Here is a 20,222-nt window from a genome sequence, read left to right on the forward strand (position 1 = left end):
TGCGATAGCTTGTTTAAAGCTAGAGACGCATTCGATTAGCATGAAAACATGTCCCAGAGAACGGTCGCCTCGGTACACATATATGTTATTAACCCCTAGGTTCATTTTGCGCCGGAATTGTCCTTTCATGAAACTGATGGAGCATCCAGCACAACAAAATTAGCTAAAGAGCCCAGGATACAACCGTACAAGACTTAACAACCCGCCACCTTCTGATTGAGCAAAACTAAACCCAAAACCTTACTCCATAGATTCCAGCACTCTATTCCATTTTCATATTGGAAAAATATATATCTGCATGTCTAGGGGGAAGACAATTTGAGCCAGATACAAATCACAGCTCAATGCTGGCAGGGAAGCTCCGTCTTCACAGTAATGTGGAAGACCATTTTTTCTTTTACAGAATACGTTGCATCTCAAGGCTGGTTTATGTGGGATTTTGAAAATGACAGAAAATCCCCATAATCTTCTCTCTAGGTCATTTAAATTCCATGAAAACGGAGCTGGAGGTGGACAAAAGTTAAGTAGCCTACTATATTCTGACCCCAAAAAAAGTCATGGTCCTGGTGATGAACTTTTGTTTGATGCACCCACATTTGTGTCATTTCTGACCAATTAGACGGGCCCAGAAAGGTTATTTAGGCTACATTAACCTAACACATCTACAGTCAAACATAAGAAGGTATTTTTACAAGCAGTAGATTAGTAAAGTATTAGTTTCTTCCTCCCAAATATCTGCTACAAACTTGCAAAAACAATTATCAGGAAAGTTTTTGCCCACTTGGTTCAGTAAAAACCTGCTAAAGCCCTCAGTATGCTTCCAGCAAAGTGCTTGTCAAACAGCTTTTAAAACCCCTTCCCATCTCAGGATCGGAGAGGGCAGCATCTGACAATTTTGGTAGTTTTCCGAAACCGACAATCCGACAATCCCAACTTGCCACATGTGCAGAGGTGTGGAAAGTTGGAGCGTTTTTAACTTTGAATAAGCTCTGTTTTTTTCATTCCTCACTCAACTACGTCTGTCACGTTTTGGATGTACAACGCCATCAAAGCCTTCGAGGAGAGTCTTGTATAGGATTCATGGCTTCAAGACCATAAATACGTGTTACAAACACAGAACGCGTGGCGTTTGGGGAGGCAGTGCGAGGCTACGACAGCAGTCTCTTTGTCTCGCCTTTGAGTGGCCTTTCGGAAAAGCTATAAACACGTTTGCCTTTAGATGTGGTCAGACGACACTTTGTACGACCTGGTTTGTTTGAAGCATACTGAGGCACCTGGAACATATTCTAAAAGTCCAGTCTATTATTACAGATTGAGGGGGTTCTGGGTTCTTGGTTATACTCAGCAAAGTTAATAAGATAGCTCAGTAAACAATGATAATAATAATAATAATAATAATAATCCCTACACTGTTCTCTTTTGCACTACCACCATTGCACACAGTCTACCTTAGCACCTTTAACTCTTTAAATTTCTGTGAGTGATTTTCATGTATGTGAGATATATGTGTGTATGTGTTTGTTGTGTTATGGTTGTCTAAGCTACTGGGTGTCTAAAATTTCCCTCGTGATGAATAAAGTATATATATATATATATATATATATATATATATATATATATATATATATATATACATATACACACACACACATACATACATATATATATATACATGCCTCTTTGGGGGTTTATTGATCAAAACATACAATCCTGTTACTAGACAAAAAATGTTGATTTTAGAAAATTCTGCGAAATCCTGAATAATGTTCTTTATCTCCAATGCCATGACACGATTGTGGTTATAGCAAATGGACTGTGGTTAGGGTTAAGCAACTAAACCCTTTGTTACGGTTGGTAAAAAGGCGAACGTTTGCAGGTTTGTGGCAGGACGTGAACTCTGGTCTCCTGTGAACTCCACATTCTTGCATTTCCAACTCACTGTATAGAAACTACACTACCGAATACATAGGAGGTGCAGCATTGTCAAATTCGAGGGACACTGTTCTAACATGGCTCAAAAAAATGTTTTAAGTATTTAGCGAGAATTGGGCGCCTGGGTTGCTCACCTGGTAGAGCAGGTGCCCATACATAGAGGTTTAGTCCTCGACGCAGCGGCCGCCGGTTCGGCCCTTTGCTGCGTGTCATTCCCCCTCTCTCTCTACCCTTTTGTGTCTTTAGCTGTCATCTATAAATAAGGGCTTAAAAAATGCCCCAAAAAGAATCTTAAAAAAAAAAAAAAAAAAATATTTAGCGAGGATGATGACATGGGAAAGTTTTGGTATTCGAATATGAAAACAAAACGGAGCCAGAGAGCTTTTGGTATTCTTTGGTATTTCAGTTTTGTTTGGCTACATACTGTATGCAACCGTAAACAACCAGGAGACCCAGTTTGCTAAAATAAGATTGTATGGGTCATGATGAAACACAATCTTTTTTTGCTTTTGCAAAAATGCAACAGAGGAATTCCAGCGGTGTCCTGAATCCTCTCGAGGCCCCCCGAGTTTTTCTAATTTGACTCTGCGGAGCATTAGAAAACTACATAAACACACACACGGTCTCTCACGTCTCTCATGTTTACAGCCCCTAGCCCATTCCCGTGTAACCTCCCCCGCCCCCCCTCACGTCCTCCGAGTTTATGAGATAGAATTTCAATCGCCTCTCCTTTTCTGAACTCGTAAACGGTGTAATGAGTTTCATTTGCTTCGGCTACGTTGGACTCAAACCGCCGAGTTGACCACAGCAGTGTTCATAAAGATCCCAGGGAATACACACACACACACACACACACACACACACACACACACACACACACACACACACACACACACACACACACACACACACACACACACACACACACACACACACACACACACACACACACACACACACACACACACACACACACACCCTCTTCTGTTGAGCATATGCCAGCTCTCACTGGTGACTCCTACATTTGGTGTGAATTTCCAGGCCATTAATTTGGGGAACATCACTTCTAAAGGAAACTGCCCGACATTTGTGGTTCCTTTTTCAAAACGCTCTCCATTAAAGCCTCTATTAACCACCCACACTGCATAAATCACGGCTTATAAACGCAGCAGAGACACATGACAACAACATGCTCTCCTGTCTTTTATTTCAACAAACGCCCGTGGTATGTACATCAAAACATGCCGACATAAAAAAAAAGAAGAAGTAATTCTGTAAAAACAAATACACATAAAAAGGAAAAAACTCTTTACTTTCTTTTCAATCCAAAGTGTGGTCACATACGTATAGTATATTGAGAAGTAAACATGGTGGTGGAAGTTACCGTTAAAAGTGTTAAATCTACTTAAGTTACTAAGGTTAAAAATGTGTTTTCCTTTAAATCAGCAGCCTGTTACAGTGAACGACAAGGCAGGTTTTTCCCTTTTCTTTTTCCATTATTGTGAAAACTGGAAGAAGAAAAAAAAGAAAATAAAATATCTTTACTTAAGGTCCACTCTCTATTGTTTTCTGGAGTGGGTAAAGTTTGAAGAACTATGAAAGATGGAGTAAAAAAGCTAGTGGACCTTGAGTTGAACTACTATTTCCACGGTCAAAAGTGAACTTTTTAAAAAGCAATTTGGCCCTCGACACTGGAACTGATCAATGCAATCGGATTATTAGGACAATCCAAAACTCAAAAAAACCATTCCTGTGATGCTGCTACACATTAAGCCTTCACTTGTTCTCCCACTTGTGTCAAACTCCCACATGAACCTCAGCGTCACAAAGACCACTTGCCGATTTTGGTCACTGTTCGGTCTGATGTGCAGCTGCACTGCAGTGTGATGTGACTTAATGCCACATCACAAACACTGCAGCTGGGGGTGAGGGGGGTTGATTAAACAAGATGGTTCTGCTTTCCAAACATGTACAGACATGGAAACAATCAGATGCACTTTGCAGCTATTTTTAGACTTCTTTAGGCATTGTAACGACCTACAGAAAGAAAAAAATAAACTACAAACTAACAAACTACACATTTACATACTTTGCAGAGTACTTGGTGACAATGAGCTACATTTAAAGGCAATAAGAGTGAAGATTCTTTTTTTAGCTGTTTATATTGCAGAGTGGTTTCTGACAATTCTTTCATTTTCAGAGTGCCACTTTCCCCGCAAATTCCAGAGATTTTGGTCAACGTTTTTTAGTGATTAACTGTTAGTGAGGACATGTGATGCTACAGCTGAGAATAACACCGAACACTAATACTTTCTTGGCCTGCTATAGACATATAACAAAGCGTTTGGGGAACCTCACTGTTTTGCTTTTTGTCTGTTTTAGTGCTTATCTGTCCTCAGGGGGCTGAAATCACAGCAGCACTGGGGTGAACGTGAAACCCGACACCTGAGAAAATCTGTTTTTCCGTTCAGTTTGAAATATCGGCCTGATGGGATGCACACACGCATCCACAGATACTTAAAAAAAAAAAAAAAAAACTGGGTGCACGGACTGTAAAAAAAAACACCCTGTTGTAATTCAGTTTTACATACCAACAGTGAACTCACCACAAACTCTTTCATTCACACAAACACACATACCTTTTCCAAAAATAAAAAATGGATTAACAGTGAACACTGTACAGCAACCACATCACCCCCCCTCCCCTTATTTAACTGTTCCCCCCCTGGAAACACTCAGCTAATGTTTTCCAAAACCCTCTCTCGCTCTTTTTCCTGCCTTCATCCCTCCCTCGATGGCTCCGTGCCTCGGGGCCGAAGGGGTCCGCTCCATATTGTCTTCATTAAAGCCGCCGAGCATCGACCTGGTTTGGAAACATGGTGTGTGTGTGTGTGTGTGTGTGTGTGTGTGTGTGTGTGTGTGTGTGTGTGTGTGTGTGTGTGTGTGTGTGTGTAGGAGGCTGAGGCTGCCGACTCCTAAACCACATTCTTCAAATTCCCTGTAAACAAGAGAAAGAAAGAGAAATGAGAGGGGTGAGGAGGGGGTACATGGGTGAACACACACATATAAGAACACAAATACATCCGGACACACACACTTAAATTGGGAGGAGGAAGAGGAGGAAGGAAGAAAAAAGGGGTCAAAATCATCACATAAAGTGGGATACAAAACAAGGCTAAATACACATATTAGACACCAAAGAGAGAACCAAAGATGGAAGCAGAAATACACACACACATGCACCAATGAAAATGCAAAATAACATCTGGCCGAGGTAAGCCTTGTCGCTCCAGAGGAAATACAAGCATGCAAAAAGGGAATCGATATGGAAATGACAACGCTAAGCAACACTGCAAGTTCATTTGCATGAGGACACAGATTGGTTTCCATGTCTGACGCGCGCACGCACGCACACGTGCACACACACACACGCGCTCAGTTGATGAGTAATTGCCCTGACGTAGTGAGGGAGGATGTCCTGTTTGTTAGCCATTGTGGAGCTGTCAGTGGAATCCTGTCATGTTCTGCCTGCAGTGACAACAACAGCAGCAGCTTTATTGAAGGGAAACTAAACTGTTTTTAATGCTTCCATGTGTTTTTCCTCTGCATGCTGATCGCTCGGTATCTTAGAGAAAGCACAGATTAAGATTTCAACATCCAGAAACTCTTTGAAATGCACAAAGTGTGCTCATGTTTACTGACCGAGCCTGTTTGTGAGGCTTTAGGTTGTGTTCAAACAGATTCATTTTAACGAGGCCACATGACGCAGATAACTCCCACAGAAAACCACAGGGTCATCTGGCCAAAAACTTGAACTTTTTCTTCTACCGTTTTCTCCACAACTGTCAGGACGAAAAGGGAACATGACTGTGGCTGTGATGATCCACAGCAGTAAAACCCTTCCTCGTAATATAATGAAGCTTTGTGTGGTGGCATTTTATAAACCTTCACGCTCCCGGATTACTCATCCCTCTTGAGGTTCCCGACCCCACAGCCCTGTTAAGACGGGCTCTAACACTCTTTCATCGTACACAGTGGCTGTGGTGGATCTGTGGCATGTGTGAATCCATAATAGTGAATCCATAGTCATCCTGTAACTGTTGATGTTTTGTCGGTTTTCTTCAGTCTGTACCATTTGCATTCAGACTACTACCACTGTGTCAGAAACTAGCCGTTCATCACTTCCGTATCAATTTATTAGCCTTTTGTAGTATTTTGCGAACTTTTTTTCTCACTCACTCTCAACGTCAACACTTAATGTAAAGGTGTCACGAGTGGCTCAGGTTGGTGGAAAACCGAGGCGTGCCTTGTGCGGTCAGAAGTAGTACGATTTTGTGGCACTAACTGATAATAAATATACTGCAATAAAACAACATCAAACTAATTAGCGATGTTCATTTTTCCTCTTAAATACAATATGGGGATGCACTTTAAAATAAAATTAATTCTCACTTTTATTTCTTCACAATAGCCGAACAACTCGGCAATATTTTCTGGTACACCGTGGTAACTGGGGGTAACCATTTTATCTTCCTCTTATGCAGTGACCCTTGTGTTTAAAACTGGAGTGCCATTTTCAGTCTAGACGTGGCCTAATACTGTGCTTTCCACCACAATACAAAGCAGTGAATCCTATAATTTATTTTTGTTGAGACTGTCAAAGGTGTTAACTCAGCACAACGGTTTCTTTTTTGGGGGGTTGAGATATTCCCTGGCCACATTACATAATTTGTAATAGTTTGTGCGCCACAAATTCAGGCAGTACAAAGGCAGTTATAGCTACAAGTGAGTCACATTGGCTTCTATCTTTATACATGCTCACACACACAGCTTTAAAGATCACACGAGGACAACTAAGGACAAATAAGCTGCTGACGGAGTCCCTGGGGCAGCGGTTTGTCTTCTGTGACAAGAGGAAAACTCCAAAATATCACGACGTGTGATTAAAAACAGGAAAACTGTAGTAGAAAAGAGGAACAGCGGTCACAAGTTGACCCTCAGCAACGCTGAGTGAAAGGCGGCTAACAGGATATTTTCTCAACTTTTAATGGTTTTATTTGTTTCATAGTGCAATATTCTTCCTGAATATGTTTAGGTGTTTGGTCAGTTAGTCGGACGTCACCATCGGCTTTGAAAACTTGTGATGGGGACTTTTTTTTTATTATACATTTTTGTATATTTTGTAGACTGAAAGAATAATTTAAAAAAAAAATGGGAAAAGGTTGCAGCTTCTTTCTTCCTTTTACCTTCTATCAGTTCTCTGCCTCTCTCCATCTTTCTGCTTCTTCACTTTCCAGATGTAGATGGTAAATTCTGGTAAAGTGACAGGGGGCTCTGATATTTACTACCTGCAAACCTACTGCATATGGGGGGTATTATACTGTGTGTGTGTGTGTGTGTGTGTGTGTGTGTGTGTGTGTGCGTGTGCGTTTCCCGGGTGGTATTTTTTAACCATGTCTCCTCAAGTGGGAATGTGTACATACATATTCTCTGAACATGTTTCATGTATTGGGTGTATATCTGTGTTAATGTGTAACGAGTGTGTGTGTGTGTGTGTGTGTGTGTGTGTGTGTGTGTGTGTTTGTGTAAGCACAGGTGTGTCTGTTTGTGTGTGTGTGTGTGTGAGAGACAAGCATCTTGTCAGCACAGGGGAGAATTAACGAGCACAAGTAGCAGGATGCAAAGACACACACACACACGATATACAGTCCCAAAAAAAGGCTAGCAGTTCACACACACACACACACACACACACACGAAGCAGCACCCTGGGGAAATCACGCTACCAGAGTCTCGTAAACAGAGTAGTGAATGCACAGTGAGACAGCTGCTGCCGCCTCTGAAAATCACCTAATCAAAATCACATTTTAATTGACACACCCACTTAACAAGCCTCAGTTTGAGAGTACGAGAGAGAAACAATAGGAAAGACTGAGTAATCCCCCCCAAAATAGAAAACACTAGAAAACCCAAAAGCACAGCCTTATATTAAAATGCTTGTCACAATGTTTATCATTTGTTTGTTCTGTTAATATTCAGTTTATATTGGGATAATAATAAACGTTGTTTCGGATGTCTGCGAGACAAACACGTTGGTTTTTATTATTCCTGCAACATTAACTGACTTGGTAACTAAAGGCCTTGGTTTGATGACTTTTTAGACATGCTAGCACTGTGGCCCTAATGTCTCTCCAACACTTCCAATACAACGTCCAAAGTTAAATATCTTGACAAATGTTGGATAGATTGCTATTGTATTTGTTGCAGACAGCTTATTTTTTTACTACATAATGTGCTGCTGCATAGCTTGTGAATTTCACAAAGGGATCAGTCAAGTCTCATCTTTATCCGTAATAACACATCATCATTTATTTGTTGATTATATTTTGTATTTGTAATCGGAGGCTGCAAAGTAGCTGACATAAATAAGTAGTAGTGGAGTAGAAGTATAAAGTAGCAGATAATGGAAATACTCAAGTGAAGTACAAGTAGAGTAAATGTACTTATTTATTTTCCATCACTGTCTAAAGCTAATTAGCGATTTCCTGTCAGCCTCAGGTAACTTGCTCACATTAACATGCTAAAATTGCTATTACGATGGTATACTAACAAACTACAAGGAGTAACATACAACAACCAAAGTAGCACCCAAACCATTAGCATTGTAACATGCTGACTTTAGTATTTAAACATACAACTGTCACATGCCAAATGACAGCCAAAGGTTGTTAACATACTTGTTAATATGTAAACTCATAGCAAACAAGCGCTACATTGAACTTTTCAAAACAGAGGGAACAAAGTGCTTTACAGAAAGAAAAGAATGTGAAAGTGAGGAAGGACATGAAACAGATCGCTAACGTTAGCCTTCAGCTTAAAGTACAGCTGAGCCTAAGTACAATGGAGGCTGACAATGTAGAGCTAAGTTTAAGTGCGTTAGAATGCTAATGTACCTAGATTACCATTCAAAGCAAAGCTACGGAACACCTAATTAAGTACAGCAAAAACTGATAAAAGTTAAGCCAAGTCTAAAAATAAAGAAAGCTGATGAAGCTAAACACGACATGCAGTGGAGCGTTACTTGACAAGCTAATTGCCAATGTTAACACGCAGCAGATTCTACATTTTCTGCTGGTGTTAAATATCTTTTGTGAAGAACCTTGTTATATATTGAAAAATAGTAATGCCTGCCTTGCATCACTTCCTCTTGGTACAAAAAGGAATTTTCTCATACACCGCCAAAATAATGTTGCAGAGAGTTCATATTGTGCATGATGCTTGTTTACAGCGTTAGTTAAACATATGGGTTTGGGACATAACACATGCTACACAAAAATAAAAAAGGAAAGGATTTTGGAGATTACCACTTCTAAGATTGAAATCTTTATGGTCCATTCGTGCCAGCAGACAGAGCAGATGTGGGCACACACACGCAAACACACACAAACATACATACATACACAAGTCACACTGTCCAGTTTCTCAGGGAAACCAATGTTTATAAGCAGCACAGCACTTCCAAACCAGAGAAACACGTATCCACCCCAATGATGTCATGTGGAGTGCCTAGAGGTGCGTGTGTGTGTGTGTGCGTGCGTGCGCGTGTGTGCGTGTGTGTGTGTGTGTGTGTGTGTCGCCTATTCTTATTCTGTGTTCGTGTGTGCATTAGTTAAGTCAGCAGACATGTGGGTCTTTCTTTAATCAGAGACAGAGTCAAAAAAGAAACGCACATTTGCTCCGATATTTAAAATTATAATACGCTCGTTGGTGGTTTAGTGTCTCCTTGTTGTGTGGTGAAGTGCTTTGAGACATTTGGTGAAAAAAGTTTCTGACTTGACGGAGAGCACAAAATGGTAGAAGAGACAAGAGAGGCATAAAAGAAAAGAAAGAAAGAGAGAGGACACAAAACAGATGTGACAGGTTGAAAGCAGGACCGAAACTTCAATGGAAGAAAGAGAAGAAAAAAAGAAAAGTGGATGCAGGGAATTTAGTTTTAGATATTGTGAGGGGAAAAAAAACGCTGTAAAATCAATACATATTTTCAATAACTATAAATTCTGTAAATTTACACACTTAAAACTTAAAGACCGAATCAGCTCTGACTGAGCAAAGGCAGGACAGAGAACCAGAGATCTGATAGAAGAGGCAGATGGGACGCAGCAGCCAAACACACATTTCCCCACTCTCCATCTTTGTCTGCATTTCATTTCTTCGTCCCTTTTATTCTCTCCATCCATCCATTCATCCACCCGTCCCCTCCGTCGCCCCTAATAAAAGCCGTATGACTGTAAACCAGCGATACTTTCAACCCCTCTGGTTGTGATGATTTAATGCGAGCCAACAGACCAACTGAATTTCGGCAAATAGACTCCTGTTCCCCTGATTTGACGTGACCTGGACTTTTTCAAAATCAGAGAACCATAATGCTGTTTGGATAAACTGCTACAACATCCAACAGGGTATTTATCATTTAGCTACAGTAAGATGACCCGTTTAAATGTATGAACTTTTAGCTGCTAATTGATACCATGTCCGCTCTAACGCGGATTCAATTTGAGAACACATATTTTCCCTTCTTTTTTTGGCTTTCCGTTCACACAGTGCCAAAGTTTCCCACTGGAAAAAAAAAAAAGCTTTTTAAACACCAGTCCCACATTGTAGTTTGGACAGTTAAAACTGAGCTATATTAAAAAAAAATGCCATCATATGTTTATCAGCCTTTCATAGACATGGATAGGGTTGGGGATCATTTGGATTTTAACAATTCCGATTCCAATTCCGAATTTTCCTTTCGATTCCGGTTCTTATTGTTTATTGATTCCGATTCTTTTTGAGGTGGAGTTGAAATGGGTCACAAGGGGAACATTTCATTTTGATTCAACAGTTTTACCGGGCTTTTTCAATGTAAAATAAAGCCACACTTTAGAGCGTCGCTTACTGTGCTCCATGGCTGCAACACAACAGGCGCCTGGAAATACGGTGGCCGCTACGGAAACCAAAACCTGCGCCTGTTAAATTTGGAACCGATGATCGGATTCAAAACCCATACGATTCCAATAAATAAATAAATAAAACAATGATTCCATTGAAATCTTAGACGGAAACGATCTGAAAAGAAAATGCAAAAGTGGCGTTGCGTTCTCACTTTTTATTCAGCGTTTAGACGAGAGTTTTGGGTGGGGGGGGGGGATCTGCGTGCATACGGTGACGCAAAAGTGTGTGAAATTATTAAGTATGCACGCCAGGCGGCTAGGTGGCACTGCCACACAACACCACCAAGGCCGCGCGACTACGTAGAACCTTCCTTCTGCTTCTCTCCTTAGTAGCGCCAAACCAAAACATGTCGAGGCGAACAACAAAAGCTGACAATTTTGTCTGGAAAGATGAGGTGGTGGAGTTGCATGTTTGTCTGATGATGACCGGCACAGTCGACCGTGATAAGCCACAGCATAGCACCCACGGGAGCACTACCAATATCCTGAGCTTCGCAGCCCTTCAGCCGTTGCTTGAGAGCGAGAGGCAGCGGGCAGAGGAGGGTGAATCTCTCGCTCTCTCTCTCTCTCTCTCTCTCTCTCTCTCTCTCTCTCTCTCTCACACACTGGCTCAAATTAATAGCCTACATATATATGGTCATTGAACTGTAACATATCCACATTGTCAAAATCATTTAAATATTACATACATAAACACAGGAGCCTATAATTTCTGTAGCCTACTCCGTAACAACAGACTACCTGGACGCCTTTTTCTCATCTCGCTCCACACCGCTGTCTTCAGACTTTTGCGTTTTCACCCTTTAGACGGTAACGCGACGGTGGAGCGTTTATAAGATTTCCACTCTGGAGGGTGGTTTCACTTTTTTTGCGCCCAAAACGCCGTCGTCGTAGAAACGAAAGGCACATCCCATAAAATATGTTGCCGTTTTCACCCGCGAGCGTCATGTCGTGTCATGTTACAAGTCGTGTAAACAGGGACTTATTTTTTTTAAAAACGCTTCCAAATTGGAAGCGGTTCTCGATGCCCAATCCTAGACATGGATGAGTATTTCCAGGCCACCATCACCAAAAGCTTACTTACTGTCACCTCCGACTCTTTCTGTGACCACTCATTATTTATTTCAGTGCAGCTGACATGTTTTGACAATTTCATAACAGCTTCAAGCGTGATATACTGTATACTCCCATTGTCTATCACAACATAAATGCCATGTTTTTTAGAACAGCTGGTCAGCATAGTGGAGGGAAAGTTATAAATTATTAAGACCAAGTAGGCACTGGAACATGAGATCAATTAAAAAAGCCAACACTAAATTAATGATTGTGTTTATAGGTGGCATACACTTAGCTACATTTTCTTTTGTGTGCTACATACAAGCATGAAGGCGGGTTCAGACTTAATGCAACGCTTATGTCTGCCTTGCAGTATTCACATGAATTTGACAGAGTCGGTTTAAGGGAAGCACTTCATTTCCAGGTGATAAAGAAGCAGGGTGCTGCCGGAAGAAAAAAAGTACAGAGTCAAAACTTCCTGGAGACCTAAAACAATCCCTTAAATTTAGGATAAATGGAGCTGAACTTTTATGCATTGTTTGATGCTTTTCATGACGAAGCCAGTTTCTGCTTTTGTAGTTTGGAGGAAACAAAATCGAACTCAAGCTTTCAGTTCTTCCAAGATGATTCAGAATAAAACGAAATATAGAGCTTACATTTTTCAACATAAACCTCTCAACATAAAACATTGTGTTGTGACCAGATTTTGGCCACATTTAATTCAGTCACACTCTCTCAGACACACAGAATGAATAACTGCTGTGTCAAATGTAACATTTGACTGACAAAGGGAAAGGAAGGAGGATTTCCTGTTGCTCTGCGGTTAACACTTCCACACACCGGATCTTCAACATTTTTGCGACACCGAAATGATCAAATTCAGAACTCAGAAACACGGCCCTATACAGCGTAACGTTGGGGCAATGAACTCGACTTGTAGACATACTCCTTGTTTGTTCCTGACCTCACCCTCCTTACAATAATTCTCCCGCCGCTCAACTTTTCGCCTAAGTTTCACCCTGCCGGAGGATCTCTCCTGGGTTCTGTGGGCTGTCAACGCTGAGCTCAAAGGCCCGGCTTTAGGCTTAACCACACAGCTACACATACACCCTCAGATTAATATACAAACACACATATAAAAGGAAGATATAGAAAGATGCAAAAAGGAAGAAATACCACAAGACGCAGACTGACTGAGGTTGTGGGTAAAAGAGCAGGGTCAGTGGTGTATTAACACACACACAAAAGGATGTTAAGAGCCACAGGGAGTAAAAAAAAGAAAAGAAGAACAAGTCATACTTTCATCCCACACAGAGACGTATAGAAACAAGAACAGAAACATGAAACCACACACAAAAAGAGCCATGCAGAGACAAAAGGGCTTTAGGTGAACGAGGGTTCAGGAAGACACACACAAACACACTTATTTACCCCTTCACACCCACACAGACAGACACACCTGTGCTTCCACACGCACACGCACCTACCTTTGATGGTGCTGATGACCTGGTCCAGGTGTTTGGCGTCGTTGCGGTCTGGTCGACAGCTTGGGCTTATCTCCAGCGAGTAGTCCGGTCCATACTCTGTAAAAAACTAGACATCACATCACAACAATCATTATGACAGCTTCTGGGTTTATGGATTTCAAAAATCTATTGGACTCTTTTTCGTATTCGCAGTTGTACTTTCATCCCTGACATCTGCACACAGAGCCTGCAGCAGAGCGCCAAAGTACACTTTCTCCTCTTTGTCTCGGTTTTAAAGAATGCAGCTGCTTTCCTGGAACATTTTGGGCTCTGTTTGGACTTTAAAGAGTTGGATTGTGAAACTGACTGGTGATTAATAATTACACAGGCATTCAGGGATAATTCCTTTAAAGGTCCCATATTGTAAAAAGTGAGATTTCCATGTCTTTTTTTATTATAAAGCAGGTCGAGAACGTTATATAAATACCGTGAAAGAATCAATACACAGAGAAATATTCTGTATTCTGAAATGGTGACTTTAAACGAGCCGTCAGGACTTCTGTACGGTTGTGATGTCACAACTAGAAAGTGCCGCTACAGTGCCATTACAGACAGTCCCCGGCTGCAATGACAATGCAGACATGCAGAGAGAGCGCATGTGGAAAACCCAGAAACGCTGACCAATCAGAGCAGACTGGGCTTTTTATTAATGGGAACGTCATTAGTTTGGCAGGTATTTGGTCATAAACCAAAGTAATAGACGAGTTACAATTTTCACCTGATGACGGCGCTAGATGAAAAGCCGGAGAATTACATTTTTAAAACAATTCAACCCGATGGAAACATGAATGTCTATGCCAGATGTCATGCCAATCCATCCAATAGTTGTAGAGAAATCTCACTCAAAACCACAAATGTGAACCTCATGGTGGCGCAAGAAGAAAAGTCACGGCTTCACCAAAGTCATTGGGATTCATCCTTCAAATTTCATGGCAATCTGTCCGATATTTGTCGTGATATTTCTGTCTGGATGAAAGCCGTGGACCAACAATACCTTCGCTAGAGCCAGGCCACTCTAAAAAAAAAAAACACATCAGAGCTTTCAGATGGACACATGTTCTTTATATATTTTCTGCAGTCAGTGTGCTGTCTAGGAGTTGCATTTACACAGTCTAGTCTGGTTCATGGACAGAAAGAAAATGTACCATAATGCAGAACACAGAAGAGGATCCACAAATCAGTCAAACTTCCACTGGACAGCCTTGGCCTCACCAACATGAACAAAAAAACCCCGCCTGAGATGATTTCAGCACATACCAAAGACTCTTGGCATTTCATGCAGAGTCGGACCAATTCCATGAAACAAAACCAGCCAATATAAGAAAAAAAAAAGAAAAGAAAAACAGGTGGAAATCCAGAGAGTGGGTTCAACTAGAAGTTAAAACCAGAGCACGTCAGTTGAAAAAACATATTTTCAGGGAATTTGTTGGGCCGTGACTCAGTGCCATGAGAGCAAAACATACTTGGAGGCCAGGTCTGACCACAAGTGCGTCAGTCCATTCGCAGTGACTGTGAACGCCTTGGACTCTGAAGAATCAGTAGAACACACCGAACAAGTCATTGTGAATGAGGTCTGAAACCAAAGACCCATATTTCTCCAAACATAATACATGCATAAAAAAATTTGTTCTGAAATTATAGTCAAACGTTGATCAAAAAAGTTCATTCTAAAAGGCTGGGGCTAGCAGACGTAGATCAATTTCCGGTCTTTCGACTAATTAATTCATTGTTTCACAACTAAATGTTATATTGATATTCTCTGACTCGAAGTAAAGACAGCACGCACTTCCCAAAATGTGAGACTGCTCCTTTAAGTTGGCGAAGTGATTCTGCAAACATCCCATAATGATTTGTGTCCTAATGCCACAGCCATTTTAAAGACAGGAATATCTTGTATTGGATTGAAACTCTTTAGTGGATTAGATGGATGTCATTAGAGAAGACTTCAGAAAGGCTGTTAGCAACACACACACACACACACACACACACACACACACACACACACACACACACACACACACACACACACAGGAGTATATTTTGGTGTACTTGAAAGACAAAGACTACTCTGTCTTTGTTTAATAGCCGTGTGTGTGTGTGTGTGTGTGTGTGTGTGTGTGTGTGTGTGTGTGTGTGTGTGTGAAGTCCAAGGATATTTTCTTGTGTGAGTACATGCTAGCAAATATCCAAGATGTCTTTAAGTGAGAGAGTGTGTGTGTGTGTGTGTGTGTCTGTTTCCAATTAGCTCCGATGAGTTTCTGTGTCTTACCTCCGGTCTCAACAGAGCTCAACATGAGAGTTACTTAGCACACATGCACACCCGCTATGTATTCCCATGAACCCAGTGCTCTGTCCCCTGCTGTCCAGCAAAAACACACACACACACACACACACACACACACACACACACACACACACACACACACACACACACACACACACACACACACACACACACACACACACACACACACACACACACACACACACACACACACTCCTGCTGCTTGCTTGTTTGGCTTGGACGACCATGGAAAGAAAGAGAGAGAGGAAACGAGAAAGAGAGAGGTGCAGACACTCCTAAGAGTACTACTTTCCTATAACATTTCTATAATATTGGTATAATATTCCTCGTACTTTTCAGACTACAGGGATCGGTAGAATGAGAGAAAGAGAAAAATCGATGCTGAATAAAATAAATGATAAAAGAGAGACTTTAGTGCACGATCCAGTGACGCAGCGTATCTACGTCACCTGGACAGGGTCAAGAGACAGAAAATAGCCGCTGACTGGCTCCAGTGTCTCTGGCAGAAACACACAGAGAGATAAATAGTGGAAGGTTTCCAATTATTTACCATGGCCCTTAACATGGACCCTCTGCCCATCACTCACTGTTCGTTTGAGCTTGTTTGTATGAGAAACAGTGGCCTTGATGCAGAGAATGCTGTGTGTGTTTTGCAGCTTCTTCTTTTTTTAAAGCAGATGAAAATAAAGTTTTATAAATATGTTTTGCATGTACATTTTATGAAATATTATTATGGATTTTTTTGCCAAACAATGCAAAAAAAATAAAAAATGCCTACCACAGCTCTAATGCGGAAATGTTGCATATACCTTTAAGAAACTGTACTGGTATTAATGGTACTATAGTAACAGAAGTTGTGATCACAGTTTTGGATATGTGTTAGTAAGTATTATATTAAATAGTACATTAATAGTGTAACTATTGAGGTAGTTGTAGTCTAGTGGCAGTAATAGTCATCAACTTTTGAGGGAGTAGCCCAAAGTAATTGTAGTAGTATTAGCTACAGTAGTAGTGATGGCATTTGGAGTAATATGTGTTTATCCATACTTGATGTTAAATACAAGTGTGTGTATTATTGTGTATGTGTCCAAGCTCATGTGTGAGTGGAAAGACATAACATGCACGTGTATGTGAAAAAGTTTGAGTGTGTGTTCATATGCATGAGCCCATCTGTTGACAGCAGAGTGTGTGTGTGTGTGTGTGTGTGTGTGTGTGTGTGTGTGTGTGTGTGTGTGTGTGTGTGTTTGTTTTTGCAGCGATCAGCAGGATCTCCAGCTCTGAAGGATGCCGAGCTGCACAGCGGAGGGGAAAAAGTCAGAAAACAAATGGACTCTGTCTGTTATCAAGCTGCTATCTAATAAATGTTTTCAACAAGGGAAGAAAACGGCCCGATGCCCGAGTCACATAGCGCACGTACACCTCGCTCTCTCTCTGCATCTGGACTCTCTCCCATCCTCCCTACCCTGCGTCTTCAACAACAATCCATTTTTTTTTTTTTTATAGATTTGTCTGTGAGTTTTCCTTTTAAGGTAACACATACTATTTGTATGTTTAAAAAAATAAAAATAAAAAATAAAATAAAAATCAGGAAAGCCAAAAGGAGTAAAGCCCGAATGAGCCGGTGAACAAGATTGGCACCATTATGTGTAAAACTTGAATTTTCTATTAGTCTCTAATCTATTATTACTGTGGGAACTTTGAATTGTGTCCCTTTTTTTCCTAAGAGCAGATGAGTGTAAGATCCTGCTCATGCAAAGAACATGCAATTAGTAAAGACCTCATTTGCATTTTTCTAAAACACAAACATTTGATGTAATCATGCAAAGGCATTCAATTAGTGAATGTATAGTAAAACAAACATTGTATGTACAACTGTGATCCAGTCAGTAAAGTTAATATGGTATTATTGCGAAAGTATGATAAAATGGTTTCACTGTCTCCTATGGCTGACCTCAGTTATAACTGTTAATAAAAAGGAATTCAATTGGGAAAAAGTATTATAAATACAGAGCCATCTTCATAAAAATGAAGGTAACAATGTGAATAATGATCCCGTCTTCTAGGATCAAGCCCGTCCATGAACTTGAAACACAAACAGACATTAAAGACAACTGCAACACAGATACGACTCTTTCAGCTCATTGTTGGTACATCCCAACATTCAGCAAACACTTTCCCTGCCATGATTCAGACAAATAATCTACAGCAGCAAGACATTTGATTAACGAAAATCAATAACACATATTTCAATGTTATTTTCTAAACAGGCAAATTGCTCTCGGTCTTCACACACACACACACAGACAGACACACACACACACGGGCTGTGCAATTAATCAAAATGTAATCGTGATTATGATTTCGGCTACCAATGATCACAAAAACAGAACAATCAAGAAAAACAATTATTTAGCTCATTACGTTTTGCAAATAAACTCTTATTTTCTCTTGTGTTCTGAATGAAAAAATAAAGTTTAAAGGAACATGAATTAGGAACAGTTTTAAGGCAAATTTCACAGTGTTTTTTTTTTTTTACTGTTGATTTATTTAACTTTTTTCCATTTTATTTTTTTTAAGTTCAATAACTGGAACATCTTTCCAGAAGTCAACGAGTAATCGTGTTAAATAATCGTGATTTCAATATTGACCGAAATAATCGTGATTATATTTTTTTCCATTATCGAGCAGCCCTAGCGTGCACACGCACCCACACACCCACACACCCCCTCCGGTGATGTTTCCGGTGATTGAGCCTGTGACTCTGGGAGCCGACACATCCCTGACGGCAGCGAGGGGCAGGACAGGAAGTGGATGCAGACAGGGAAAGATGAAGTAGGAAGTAAAGAGGCGGGACGCTTCCCCGCTGCCAATCTGGGACCAGAGACGTCCTCCCTTCCTGTGTGGCTCTGAGACAGACACACATTTGTAATTACTTCTGTTGCTGGACAAACGCGGATACATTTTTGGTGCAGTGGACCAGTTAGCGTATCCTACCAATTCCCAGCAGTTCTTTAATGTCTATAATCATTACTATTACATTTAAACATCCAAAAGTCAAGTTTTGCCCAAATAATGTAGACAAACTCTGGATGTGAGAATCTGCATATCAAGCAAATCCAGGTGCCAGTTTCCGTTTGAGACTATTTTATTTGCATACACAATATGTCCTTTGTGGGCATGCAGTGGAGACAGGAAAGAGAAGAGCGACAGAAAGAGGGGGAAGTACTGTATGTGACAAAAGGATTTGAGCTGGATTTACACCAGCAACATTGTGAGTTCATGGTATGCGTGTTAGCCCGCTGAGGCAGCCGCAGGAAGTTTGGATCTGTGGTTTGTTTTTATCAGAGCAGCGCGGCTGGGAGGAAATCAGCTGCTGGGAAATTACCGAAAACTTTTTAGAGAAGAGGAGGGGTCTGGGGTGATAAAGTAAGTCACACGGACAGCTCTAACTGTTTACCAAACACTTCTCTATAGGGATAGAGATCTATAGGGATGCACCGATTGTGAAATTCTGGGCTGATACCGATTTAAAATAACAATTTGTCTAATAGACAATGTCAATTTTTTTGTTGTTGTTGCCCAAGCATGACATTTTATCTCGCAGAACATGGGAGTTGCTGTTTTACCATTGCCTCGGCCAGTTAGTTTGGCATTTGAAGGGGGTTAGGAACCAAAAAAACTAACAAACAAAGTCACACAATTAAACTCACCGATCGAGCATCCGTGTCGGTACTCCTGCCTGCTTCTCCAAACTGGGGGCGTGCAGACCGCCAACTACTGGAGCTAATACACTGTGGATAAGTTCCTCATACAACCCCACTTCAGAAAATCCAAACTATCCCTTTAACATTCCCAGATTCCCTGTGTTGTCAACTGCTATTGAATTTAAAAGTTCAAAAGCGCAGCATGTGGACATCAAACGTTACAAATAAATGTTCAAACGGAAAAGTAATCACAAGCAAGATGAAAAAACGACAACAATAAAAGGTTATAAAGACAATCCCCATGCCTGTCCAATCAGAGACTTCAATCCACCTCTGACCTCTGTGGCTATTCTTAGCAAGTCCCGTATTGCTGCCCCCTGATACAGACACAGATTGGCTCCACCACTATCACACAGTGTGTGTGTGGGGGGTCAATCAGGATCAGCTAACTGCTAACAGACAATACAAGTCAACAGGGAGGGTTAATGACTTTCGACCCGAAAGCTCGAGTCCTGATTCGAACTACAAAAGGCACTTTTACTTGTGTTTTTATAAGACATTGGAGTATAATAAGTGTGATAGAAGCAGGGTCATTATGTGGGTTATCTGCAGTGTAATATTTTGTCTGGTAATCAGTGAATATTACAGCACTATTGTTAATGTGACTGGCCAACTGTGAGTAATGTTTGTGTTTTTTAGACTACTA

General features: G+C 40.9%; 1 protein-coding gene across 1 annotated transcript in view; it reads right to left on the bottom strand.

The window, feature by feature from the left end:
- Nucleotides 1–3,122: 3,122 nt before the first annotated feature.
- hdac8 (histone deacetylase 8) overlaps nt 3,123–20,222 on the bottom strand; it is a 29,176-nt gene continuing 12,076 nt past the window's right edge. Inside the window, exons 10-11 of the mRNA XM_078276174.1 lie at nt 13,469–13,574; nt 3,123–4,930 (exon numbers count right to left, since the gene is read on the bottom strand). Coding sequence (XP_078132300.1) covers nt 4,908–4,930; nt 13,469–13,574 — 129 coding nt within the window. The 3' untranslated portion in view covers nt 3,123–4,907. The remainder of the gene's footprint in view (nt 4,931–13,468; nt 13,575–20,222) is intronic.

Source organism: Sander vitreus, chromosome 19 (genome assembly GCF_031162955.1).
Source record: "Sander vitreus isolate 19-12246 chromosome 19, sanVit1, whole genome shotgun sequence".
NCBI classification, from domain to species: Eukaryota; Metazoa; Chordata; class Actinopteri; order Perciformes; family Percidae; genus Sander; species Sander vitreus.